This window comes from Rhinopithecus roxellana, chromosome 3 (assembly GCF_007565055.1).
Source record: "Rhinopithecus roxellana isolate Shanxi Qingling chromosome 3, ASM756505v1, whole genome shotgun sequence".
Taxonomy (NCBI): domain Eukaryota; kingdom Metazoa; phylum Chordata; class Mammalia; order Primates; family Cercopithecidae; genus Rhinopithecus; species Rhinopithecus roxellana.
In genome coordinates this window covers 157,818,934-157,831,310 of record NC_044551.1, presented here as the reverse complement: position 1 = coordinate 157,831,310, position 12,377 = coordinate 157,818,934, and the positions used below count along the sequence as shown (strand labels likewise).

Sequence of the window (12,377 nt, the reverse complement as noted above, 5' to 3'; positions counted from 1 at the left end):
TGGGAAAACACATAAGAGCATCAAAAGTGGTTACCCTGGACAGTCAGACTTGAATAAAATTGGGGAAAAAAAGTAGCATTATATGACTTTTAAATTAAAATTTAAAAAATTTGAAATGCTGGCCAGGTGTGGTGGCTCACACCTGTAATTCCAGCACTTTGGGAGGCCGAGGCAGGTGGATCACCTGAGGTCAGGAGTTCGAGACCAGCCTGACCAACATGGTGAAACCCCATCTCTACCAAAAATACAAAATCAGCCAGGCACGGTGACGCACGCCTGTCATCCCAGGTACTTGGGAGGCTGAGGCAGGAGAAGCGCTTGAACTCGGGAGGTGGAGGCTGCAATGAGCCAAGATCGTGCCACTATACTCCAGTCTGGGCAATAAGAGTGAAACTCCGTCTAAAAAAAAAATATGAAATGCCTAAACAATTGTGGCAAGTATTCTTTCAAAATACATTGTAAATGTTGTAAGTATTGATAAGGTAATATATATTTAATTCTAAAAGGATAAGTAAGGTTAAGAAAGAAGAGAAAGGGTATAAAATGTTTATTTGCTCATTTTTAAGCAGGTGGTTAAGTAATGCTAACGTCTTAATATGCATCTAATCTTGCTTTTTAACCTTTACAGGGACTACTTATCAAAGCTTAAGCAAGTTCTATAGTTTCACACTTCGTTTTATTGTATTCAATCTGATCATTTTAATCAGAAGTTATCAGTTTATTATAGCCATTTTATAAAATTATTTTTTAAAATTTTTTTTATAATTTTATATAAAATTTTTTTATTAAAAAATTTATAAAAAAATTTTTTATAAAATTATATCCATTTTATAAAATTATTTTCATCTATTACTTTATTCTTATATGCATCCATGGAAATATTTTAGAATGATGTTGACTTAATGAAATTAGTTCTGCTGGTGGAATAATGATGTTAATTTGCTTTCTTTTGTACTTACTGTATGTTTGAATCATGTTTGTTTGTTTGTTTGTTTGTTTATTTTTGAGATGGAATCTCTCTCTGTCACCCAAGCTGGACTGCAGTGGCATGATCTCAGCTCACTGCAACCTTCACCTCCCAGGCACAAGGAATTCTCCTGCCTCAGCCTCCCAAGTAACTAGGATTACAGGCGCTCACCACCATGCCCAGCTAATTTTTGTATTTTTAGTGGAAATGGGTTTCACCATGTTGGCCAGGCTGGTCTCGAACTCCTGACCTCAGGTGATCCACCCACCTCGGCCTCCCAAAGTGCTAGGATTACAGGTGTGAGCCACTGCACTCCGGCTGCTATATATTATTTTAAAAGAAGGAGAATCATTATTTACATACCAAAGCCATTTATTATTTTTTAAAAAAGCAATCACAAGTCAACCAACCTTTTTTCTATTATTCTTTCACGTAATAGGAGTTGAATCCTTTAGAATAACACCCGATGGTCTATAAATACCAATTTTGAAAGAAAAAGTTCAAGAGAGAAAACATCACCTAGGTAAAATATTGGTTCAGTTGAGGGAAGAGTAGTGTTTTTGAAACAACACAACAGAAATGCAACAATTTACAAGATTACTAAAATTTTTGCATAAATGAGAAGTATTTTTTAAACTAAAAGCTGTGATTTACAATAGACTTAGAGTCATGCTGATGATAATCAGAAAGTTAGAAACACCATTCTCTTAATCATAACGTATCAATGAACAAGTTCAAATATTGGGAACCTGAAAACACCTGTGAGTTCCAAAATCTGACCAAACAAAAACAACAACCCTAGGAAACACCATTTATCTGCTATTGTGTGCACATGCTATAACTAACGTAGCTGACAACCACCACAACAAATATTAGAGGGAATGGAAAACAGTCCAGCAGGTTGAAATAGCTATAAATATAACAGCCATTACTAATGTGTGAATATGTGACTCTGTGTGAATGAGAGAATTGGGAACTTACAGATGAATAGTGAATTCTATGATTTATCACGACCTGTTGTCAGATTCCTAATTGAACCCAAAATCATTCCTGGAGTTGGAGTTTGCCTCGCTGTCCCTGCCAGTCCCTTCACCCAAGAAGTTGGGAAGTATCGGTTTAAGAAACTTGAACTGGCTCTCAGAACTTTCTGCCAGGTAAACTTCATACTGATAATTCTGGGACAGGGTCCCGGTGCCGCTCACGTCCACCAGATGTCCTGGAAAGGGGCCCTCGGGCACCAAGTAGCGACCCACCGAGGCCGCCCTGCTCCTCCTGCACAGCCGCACCGCCACGAACAGGAGCACCGACAAGAGGAACAGCGACGACACCGAAGCCAACGCGACCACCAGGTAGATGGTGAGCGAGTCGGCCTGGGCCTGGGCAGGGGCCGCCTCCGGGAGCGGCAGGTAGGGCTGGGAGAAGCCATCCACCAGGAGCACGTGCAGCGTGGCAGTGGCCGAGCGCGGAGGCTCGCCATTGTCCTTGACCAGCACCACCAGCCTGTGCTTGGCCGCGTCGCGCTCGCTCAGCAGCCTGGCGGTGCGCACCTCGCCATTGTGCGCCCACACGCCGAACAGCCCGGGCTCCGTGGCCTTGAGCAGCTGGTACGACAGCCAGGCGTTCTGGCCCGAGTCGCCGTCCACTGCCACCACCTTGGTCACCAGATAGCCCGGCTCGGCCGCCCGGGGCACCAGCTCGGTGCAGGGCGCGGAGCCGTTCTGCAGCGGGTACAGCACGAAGGGCGAGTTGTCGTTGGCGTCCAGCACCAGCACGCGCACCAGCGCCTCGCTGCTCAGCGCCGGGAAGCCGCGGTCTGTGGCGCCCACGCGGAACTCGAACTCCTGCAGGGCCTCGTAGTCCAGCGATCGGAGGGCAAACAGTTGGCCGTTGTCTGCGTTGATGGAGACCAGGGAGACGAGGGGCAGGTGCGGGTCCTGGGGTGGCAGCAACGAGTAGGTGACCTGGGCATTGGTGCCTGAGTCTCTGTCTGTGGCGCTGACGCTGCCGATGTGCAGGGCGGGGCTGTTGTTCTCGCGGACGAACAGGTTATAGGAGGTTTGGGTGAAGGCGGGGGCGTTGTCATTGACATCGGAGACCCGCAGGGTTATGTTGTACTCGGTTTTCAGCCTGGGTGTCCCCAAGTCTGTGACAGTAATGGTGATGTTGTACTCGGCCCACCTCTCTCTGTCTAGCGCTCCTTCTGTTAACACGGTGTAGAAATTTTCTAAGGTAGGCTTTATAAGGAAAGGGAGGTGGTCTTGGATGGAACACATCATTTTTCCATTGTTCCCAGAGTCCGGATCCGAAATTCCGAAAACAGCGACCACTGTTTCTGGGGAGTTTTCTGGGATATCACTGATGAGTAAGGACATGGTAAGTTCCGGTGCGTTGTCGTTTATATCCATCACTTCTATGGCTACGGTGCATTTTCCTGAGAGACCCCCACCGTCTGAGGCCTCAACTTCCATATGATAAGATTGAATTTCCTCAAAATCCAATGCCTTTTTTAGTCTAATTTCTCCCGTGATTGAGTTTATTTCAAAGGCCTGAATGATTTGATTTGAGTATTGAAAAAATGAGTAGGAGAGCTCCCCATGGGTCCCAGCATCTAAATCCCTGGCAGAGACAGTGATGATGAGGGAACCTACAGGGGTGTTTTCTGGGACCTGCACCTCGTAGAGCCGCTGAGTAAATTCAGGGACGTTGTCATTGATATCTACAATCACTATGAGAACATGGGAAGTCCCAATTCTGGGCGGTGACCCACCATCCAGCGCTGTGAGAGTTAACCTGAGCTGGGGCTGCTCCTCACGGTCCAGCGCTTGATCCAGCACGAGCTCTGGGTATTTCTTGCCGTCGCTGTGATTGCGAGTGAAAAGGTGGAAATAGGAGTTGGTGCTAATTGTGTAGTTCTGAACTGTGTTGCTACCTACGTCCAAATCTTGAGCTATTTTCAAAGGAAATGAAGTCCCTGGATGGCTGCCTTCAGAGATTTTCAGGAGGATTTCATTTTCCAAGAATTCTGGGGCATGGTCATTTACATCTTGGAGCTGTAGTTCACCTTGAATAAACTGCACCGGATTTTTCAGTAACATCTGGAAATGCAGTATACATGGATCTATGTCACTGCACAACTCCTCCCGGTCCAATTTTTCTTTTAGGAGCAAATTCCCACTCTTCCGTTCGAGCTGCAAATACTGTTTGTTCCCTTTGGAAAGAATCCGGGCGCCCCTTGCGGCCAGTTCCCCTACACCCAGCCCCAGATCTTTTGCTATGTTGGCCACAACAGAGCCGCTGTCCCTCTCTTCTAGAACTGAATACTTAATGGTAGCGCTGCCCGCCTCCCACAGTATTAATAAGAAAATAATGGCGGTCACTTGCCTTTTCTCTGGTGCTTTGGGGAGCGGCGTCTCCATCATTCCTCAAGGTCCAAAAGATGCAGTATTAATCACAAAATAATTGCTTTACAGCCAACTCAGCTATCTTGATTTAAATATCTTGAGTTAGTTCTTTTTAACATGGACCGACATGGGATGGCTGCCTCTCTGAAACCTATCCCCAGTGGTGAAAAAGTGTTTCCTTTTCGAGCTGCCAGAAAACCCGCACAGCTTTTAAGGAGACACTGATGCTGCAGTTTTTCACTCTTAGTCTGCAGCGCCACCAAGCGTTCTGCTTTACTACTTCAGATAATTTTCATTTCAAAGCACACTATATACTGTGATAGCCAAAACACAAAACAGGCCTTTTAGGTCATAGCCTGTTAAATACTCCCTTTTCCCCCGCCTATTAGGTGGCCTTGTTCAGGTAGCTAAGAATGGTTGTTACAGCAAAAGTAATGTCTATATCTATATTCATCTTCCTTATAAAGGTGCAAGTTCAGCACACAAAACTCTGCTCCAGGCAAATTCATTTATTAACAAGTATTTACCTGTACAGACATTCATGTAGCTTCTTGGGATAATACAGTAAATGAAATATAAAAATTCTTGCTCTTGGAGAGTTTACATTCTATTACAAGAATGCTAATTTGTTCTATTTTACTGGAAGAAATCATGAACTTTCAAAATCTAGTTTCACTCTCAAATTGTAATGTGTCTGTAACTCCTGAAAGAAAATAAAAATATTGTTTCTTGTTAGTTTCTGGTCTGCATAACCACTGGGATTTTTTTTTTTTTTTTTTTTTTTTTTTTTTTTTTTTTTTTTGAGACATGGTCTCACTTTGTTGCCCAGGCTGAAGTGCAGTGGCCTCAATCTTGGCCCACTGCAACCTCTATCTCCCAGGTTCAAGCGATTATCCTGACTCATCCTTCTGAGAAGCTGGGACTACAGGTGCGTGATACCACACCAGGCTAATTTTTGTGGTTTTAGTAGACATGACATTTCACCATATTGAACAGGCTGGTCTCAAACTCCTGGCCTCAAGTGATCCGCCTGCCTTGGCCTCCCAAAGTGCTGGGATTACAGGCATGAGCTACCACACCTGGCCACCATTTCGGATTTTTTTCCTTTATAAAATTATTATGTGCAATGCCCAGTGAAATTTAGAGAAAAAGATGGTTTGTCTTATTAAAAATCAATATAGGCCGGGTGTGGTGGTTCACACCTGTAACCCCAACACTTTGGGAGGCTGAGGTGGGTGGATCACTGGGGGCCAGGAGTTCGACACCAGCTTGGCCAATATGGTGAAACCTCGTTTCTACTAAAAATATGAGAATTAGTCAGGTATGGTGGCACACACCTGTAGTCCCAGATACTCGGGAGGCTGAGTCAGAAGAATCACTTGAACCTGGCAGGTGGAGGTTGCAGTGAGCTGAGATCATGCCACTGCACTTCAGCCCGGGTAACAGAGCAAGACTTGTCTCAAAAAAAAAAAAAAAAAAAATCAATATAAGCTCAGAATCTAGGCAGTGTCTTTTCTACAAATGTAAAGAAGAAAACGAAGTTGACAAAGTCAAAAATACACTTTCTGAGGAAGGGTATTGACCTGTCTGCATTGGACAGGATACCACCCCAGTGTACATTCTCTAGGATTAAGGGGATGGGGATATTGAAAAACGCTACTGCTTCAACCAAAAGCCAAGTGACTGGAGTGAGAACAATGGAAGAAGGAATCTCACCAAGGAAGAATGCTGTTCTAAGGAGAAGAGGGTATATATCTGAGAACACAAAACAGTAAATGTTCTCCACACTCATTTAATCAGTTGGTAATCATCCATGACAGTCAGTTCACTTATCTGGACACAAAACACAGTCAAATATAACTTAGTTCAGCCCAGTTCCACTTCAATTAAGGATAAAAATAAAATAGTTGGCCAGGTGTGGTGGCTCATGCCAGTAATCCCAGCACTTTGGGAGGCTGAGGTGGGTGGATCATGAGGTCAGGAGTTTGACACCAGCCTGGTCAAGATGGCGAAACCCCATCTCTACTAAAAATATAAAAATTAGCTGGGTGTGGTGGCATGCACCTGTAATCCTAGCTACTAAGGAGGCTGGGGCAGGAGAATCACTTGAACTTGGGAGGCTGAGGTTGCAGTGAGCCAAGATCGTGCCACTGTGTTCCAACCTGGGCAACCAGAGCAAAACTCCGTCTCAAAATAAAATAAAATATTCACTGAATGGTCATTTTAATATACATTGCTTACCTTTGATAGAAAGTTGAAAGAGGGATTTTTAAATGAAATATCACAAACACAACTGACACAAATAAGACTAAATATGGGCTAAACTGTGAAGGTAAATGGTTTTATGGTTAATACAGGCAAATGATGCTTACACAACACTAGAAGGGAAAATCTGATGTTACCAAATAACCTGCCACTAATACCTTACTTAGATTTTGGTAGATACCAAATATCTTGAGAAAGTGAGAGGAGGAGTTTGGCAAATATACTCTGAAAGCCTTTCAACTTTCAAATTGTTAAACAAAGACAAAAAGGTAAACTGTACTGTTAAGTATTTTATTTTCTGTAGTGGTATGTAGGGTGAGTAGAAGAGTCAAGAGTGTTTTCTGTTTTGAAGGAAAGCAATAGTGATTTGACTAAGAAGTGATATTTCATACTTTCACTCATTGGCAAGGATATTTTATTGTACAGAGAATATTAGCATTTTGCTGTAGATACAATAGTTTTTTTAAAAATCAGTACTAGAATGTTACTAATGTTCAGCAAATATTTATTAAGCATTTATAATTGGTATGACTTTTTTTTTAAGACCATCATGTTCTTACATGAGGCTCACAAACTAATGTGTTGACACTTCAGTAAAGTCTATAGTCACAAAAATTTTGGATTGATTATTATGGGATACTAAAATATGCATAAGTATGAATGGCTACTTTAGTGTTTAGCCATCATTAGTTCTTATTTTTAGTGTTACACACTGTAGGAGTTACTGCAAAATGAGACATTGGAGGATTAAATAATATTAAATACTTACATTTTAAAAACAGTCCTACATAGCAGTAGTGAAACAACTCTTACCAATAGCTAGAAATACAATCTTACTTAAGGATTTACAATACTTTTTTTTGGGTGGGAGAAGAATAGATAATTTAATTTCAAAAGTTTAAAAGTATGCAAATAAAAATTTACTTTGTGTTCATATTGTCAAGTACCCTCAGGTGAAGTAATAAACTCCTAAGCATGAACAGGAAATACTAAGACACCCAGTATCTTACTTTATATAAAATTTCAACCTAAAGAATAGAGGTAAAATAAAAAAGAAACAGAACATGTAACTTTAAGTTAAAAGAGATCTCCAAACATAAGATTTAGTAAAATAATCCCACACTTAACTAAATGGGAAGCTATTCGGAAAGGTGGGGGTTTCTTCCATTTCTCTCTCAGTGCCCTGAGGAGGGAAGTTGGGGATAATCGGCTTCAGGAACTTGAACTCATTTGTTCCTGAGCCTCCCATCAGACACACCTCGTACTGGTAGCTCTGGGACAGGGTCCTGGTGCCGCTCACGTCCACCAGATGCCCTGGAAAGGGGCCCTCGGGCACCGAGCAGCGACCCACAGAGGCCGCCCTGGTCCTCCTGCACAGCCGCACCGCCACGAACAGGAGCACCGACAAGAGGAACAGCGACGACACCGAGGCCAACGCCACCACCAGGTAGACGGTGAGCGAGTCGGCCTGGGCCTGGGCAGGGGCCGCCTCCGGGAGAGGCAGGTAGGGCTGGGAGAAGCCGTCCACCAGGAGCACGTGCAGCGTGGCAGTGGCAGAGCGCGGAGGCTCGCCATTGTCCTTGACCAGCACCACCAGCCTGTGCTTGGCCGCGTCGCGCTCGCTTAGCAGCCTGGCGGTGCGCACCTCGCCATTGTGCGCCCACACGCCGAACAGCCCGGGCTCCGTAGCCTTGAGCAGCTGGTACGACAGCCAGGCGTTCTGGCCCGAGTCGCCGTCCACCGCCACCACCTTGGTCACCAGGTAGCCGGGCTCGGCCGCCCGGGGCACCAGCTCGGTGCAGGGCGCGGAGCCATTCTGCAGCGGGTACAGCACGAAGGGCGAGTTGTCGTTGGCGTCCAGCACCAGCACGCGCACCAGCGCCTCGCTGCTCAGCGCCGGGGAGCCGCGGTCTGTGGTGCCTACGCGGAACTCGAAGGCCTGCAGGGCCTCGTAGTCCAGCGACCTGAGGGCGAACAGGTGGCCGTTGTCCCCGTTGATGGAGACCAAGGAGCGCGTTGATGGAGACCAAGGAGGCGAGGGGCAGGTGCGGGTCCTGGGGTGGCAGTAGCGAGTAGGTGACCTGGGCGTTGGTGCCTGAGTCTCTGTCTGTGGCGCTGACGCTGCCGATGTGCAGGGCGGGGCTGTTGTTCTCGCGGACGAACAGGGTATAGAAAGTTTGGGTGAAGGTGGGGGCGTTGTCATTGACGTCGGAGACCTGCACGGTTATGCTCTGCTGGGTTTTCAGCCTGGGTGTCCCCAAATCAGTGACGGTGATGGTGATGTTGTACTCGGCTCTGCTCTCTCTGTCCAGTGCCCCTTCTGTTACCAGGGTGTAGAAATTCTCCACGGAAGTTCTTAGTAGAAAAGGGAGATCGTTCTCTATTGAACAAATAACCTGTTGGTTATGCCCAGAGTCTGCATCTGAAACACTGAAAACTGCCACTATGATCTCTGGCAAGTTTTCTGGGATGGGGCTGATGAAGAACGACATGGTGAGTTCAGGGGCGTTGTCATTCACGTCCAGGACCCTGACGACTAAAGAGCATTTTCCTGATAGGCCCCCACCATCTGTGGCCTCAACATCCACGTCATAAGACTGAACTTCCTCAAAATCCAAAGCCTTTCTCAACCGAATTTCTCCTGTGATTGCGTTTATTTCGAACGGTTGGTTGATGTCATCGGCTTGAAACAGGGCGTAAGATACCTTCCCAAACGATCCTGCATCTAAATCTCTGGCTGAGACAGTAATAACCAGAGAGCCGAGGGGATTGTTCTCGGGGATTTGCGCCTCATAGAGCTCCTGAGCAAACTCGGGGATGTTGTCATTGATGTCCAAAACCTGGATGTGAATCTCGGAGGTCCCTGACCTGGGCGGAGACCCACCATCTAGCGCGGTGAGCGTTAGCGTGAGTCGGGGCTGCTCCTCGCGGTCCAACGGTTTGTCCAGCACCAGCTCCGGGAACTTCCTGCCTTCGCTGCGATTGCGGGTGAGAACGTGGAAGTGAGGGTTGGAGCTGATTGTGTAGCTCTGAAGGCCGTTGCTGCCAGTGTCTAAATCGTGTGCCATTTTCAAAGGAAATATCTTTCCTGGCATAGTAATTTCTGATATTTTCAAGAGCATTTCTCCGGCAGGGAATTCCGGGGAGTGGTCATTTATATCTCTGACACGCAAGGAAGCCTGAAAAAACTGCAAGGGATTTTCCAGTAACACTTGGAAAGGTAGCACACACGGCTCAGTGGAGCCACACAGTTCCTCCCGGTCCAGTTTTTCATTTAGCAGTAAATCATGGGTCTGTGGATCAAGCTGCAAATGTTGTCTGTTCCCTTTGAAAACAACCCGAGCGCCCCGTGCAGCCAGCTCCTCCACCCTCAGTCCCAGGTCCTTTGTCAAATTGGCCACAAACGTGCCACTTTCTGTCTCCTCCAATACGGAATACTGAATCGATTCAGAATCTACCTCTCCCCAAAGCATCAATAAAATGAAGAATGCCACTTGCCTTTTCTTGTTCTGTACTTTAGTTTGCATCGTGTCTATTGTTGTCTGATTACAGAAGAAAAATCCTTTTCAGCTCCCAATCACCACATCCACCGTCGACCCTCTCAGATGTCTTTGCAGAGATTTTTAAATTCGTTCTTACAACTTGTCTGGCGACGACTGCCTTCCCGGACACATCTGTCTCAGCTTTAGCTGTAAATGTGGTCTGTATTTTCACTTGGCTTCTGGGTGAAACAGAGTCCACCGAGTCTGCAGAACGTTCATTCACTCTCTTAGCTTGTACCGCCACCTCGCGTTCAAACTAGTAACTTCATGAGATGTTTCAGGTCAATAGCATTTCCGAAATCTGAGCATTATAAAGACTTTTAAGTCGAGTCAGTGTTTCTCAGACTGAGTGCGTGGACCACATGCATAAATAATTGCTTGCGAGCTTTGGTTTCTTTGTGTGTACGTTTTGCTTTTAAGCCAATTCCTGGGTTCACTCCCCTCTAGAACTTGAATCAAATTCCCTGGTGGTGCTAATTAAGGAGAAAGATTGAAGTGCAGATTCTACACTTCAATCTTTCTCCTTTGATTCTTCAGCAGTGCAATTTATCTCTGATGAGCCATTTAATCCATGAGTCCAAGAGGTACACTATTTAATTGTCCCAACAAACAATGCAAAACAATGAAGTTTGTTAGCAACAATAATGGTAAAATAATAAATTATCTAAATTATACACTCATAAATGGCAAGAACAAAAAACTTACTTTGTTATATAGTTACGCCTGCACAGTAAAAAGAACAATTGGGCTATTAGGAGGGAAACTGAGGCAACGAAGTATTTATGATACACGTATATAAGTAAATTAACGTATTTGAAAAGAGGGACTAGAAGCAATCAAGTATTTGTCATAAGCATTTTAGGATTCTACCCCATTTTTGCATGGATAGAATTAGGCATTGTTTTAAGAGGCTTGTGCATTTTATTTTAACTTTTTTGATCAAATTCCCCTCTTACATTATTTAATCAAGTTCCAAATATATTACCCTGTTGTACAAACATGACGTAGTGCAGAAAACAAACATTCAAGAATTACCTTCACCATCTTCTCACAGCAAAAAGAACACCAAGTCCTATAAATACAGGCCAAATTAAGGTACTGTAAAAAAGGTGAATTACATTTGAGTGAATGCCATGGAATTCAATGATGGAATATTATGGCTATATCCATTCCCATCTCACTAGTTTCTGCTCAGATACATTGGAACATGTATCTCTAAGCAAGCTGAAAATGTGTGAAACAGATTAGTGCACATAGAAGAGGCAAAATATGCCAAACAATTCAATTCATTTCAGATTGATTTCATATTTATTGAGAGGTGAAATCAATTGAGCTCAAACAAAGTTCACTTCCGGTAAGAGCCAAGGTGATAGAAGATTAAAAATTAGGATATTTTCAAATACATAAACTCTAGGTAAAATAAATAAGGCTAAATAAAATCTAAACTCCAAATAGCTGAGATGATCTTATAGTTCAAAATCACCCCTATGTAGCCAGAAAAACAAAAGATTATGAATGTGACCAGCCTCCAGGGTTCACTTGATAGATGCTACTGAGAATACACTGTTCCTTGAGGATGTGAGTAACAAAATGAACTTATGATATAAAACCAACAATAATAAACATCTTGGAAGGGTGTCACTTCTTTGCTGAAACAAGGCCATTATTTCCTGCTCAATCTTAAATGCTTTCTTCTTTCAGTGAGCATTCTGAGTTCTGATTCCAGCTAAACAGCATTCACGAAGTCTTTTATTCACTCTCTTTCTCTGAAGCACCACCAGGCATCCTCGAATATAGGTTGTTGAATTATTTTTTACTTCAAAGCAAATTTACCAGCGGTACAGTATTTGTCAAACTCCATTTAGATCCTTGAAAAGACTTTGATAACATTGGTAGTTATATGGAAAGAGGATAATATCTCAAAATACCCAAAAAGATATCAGTTGGGTCTATCAAGATACTGCCTTTTTATAGAAAATGGATTACATTAGATTATCTCAGGAGAATGTTTCTCTCTTTTGCCCTCTTTTGCTTTGATTTGATTGGCTAGAGTAGACTGAATTAACTTTGCATTCATAAACATGTTCTCACAAGGACTCATTAACTTAAAATTTTTATTATGGAAAAATTCCAACATATACAAAGTAAACAGAATAAGCCTCCATACGCCATCAGTTTCACAACATTCTGTTGTCTCGTTTT

At 43.9% G+C, this 12,377-nt stretch overlaps 1 protein-coding gene across 1 annotated transcript; it reads right to left on the bottom strand.

The window, feature by feature from the left end:
- Positions 1–1,321: 1,321 nt before the first annotated feature.
- LOC104681787 (protocadherin beta-6) lies at positions 1,322–10,394 on the bottom strand. The gene is given in 3 exon segments (XM_010388204.2): positions 1,322–2,054; positions 7,816–8,644; positions 8,646–10,394. Coding segments are annotated over 3 exon segments (2,403 nt in total). The 5' UTR covers positions 10,161–10,394; the 3' UTR covers positions 1,322–1,995.
- Positions 10,395–12,377: the final 1,983 nt, after the last annotated feature.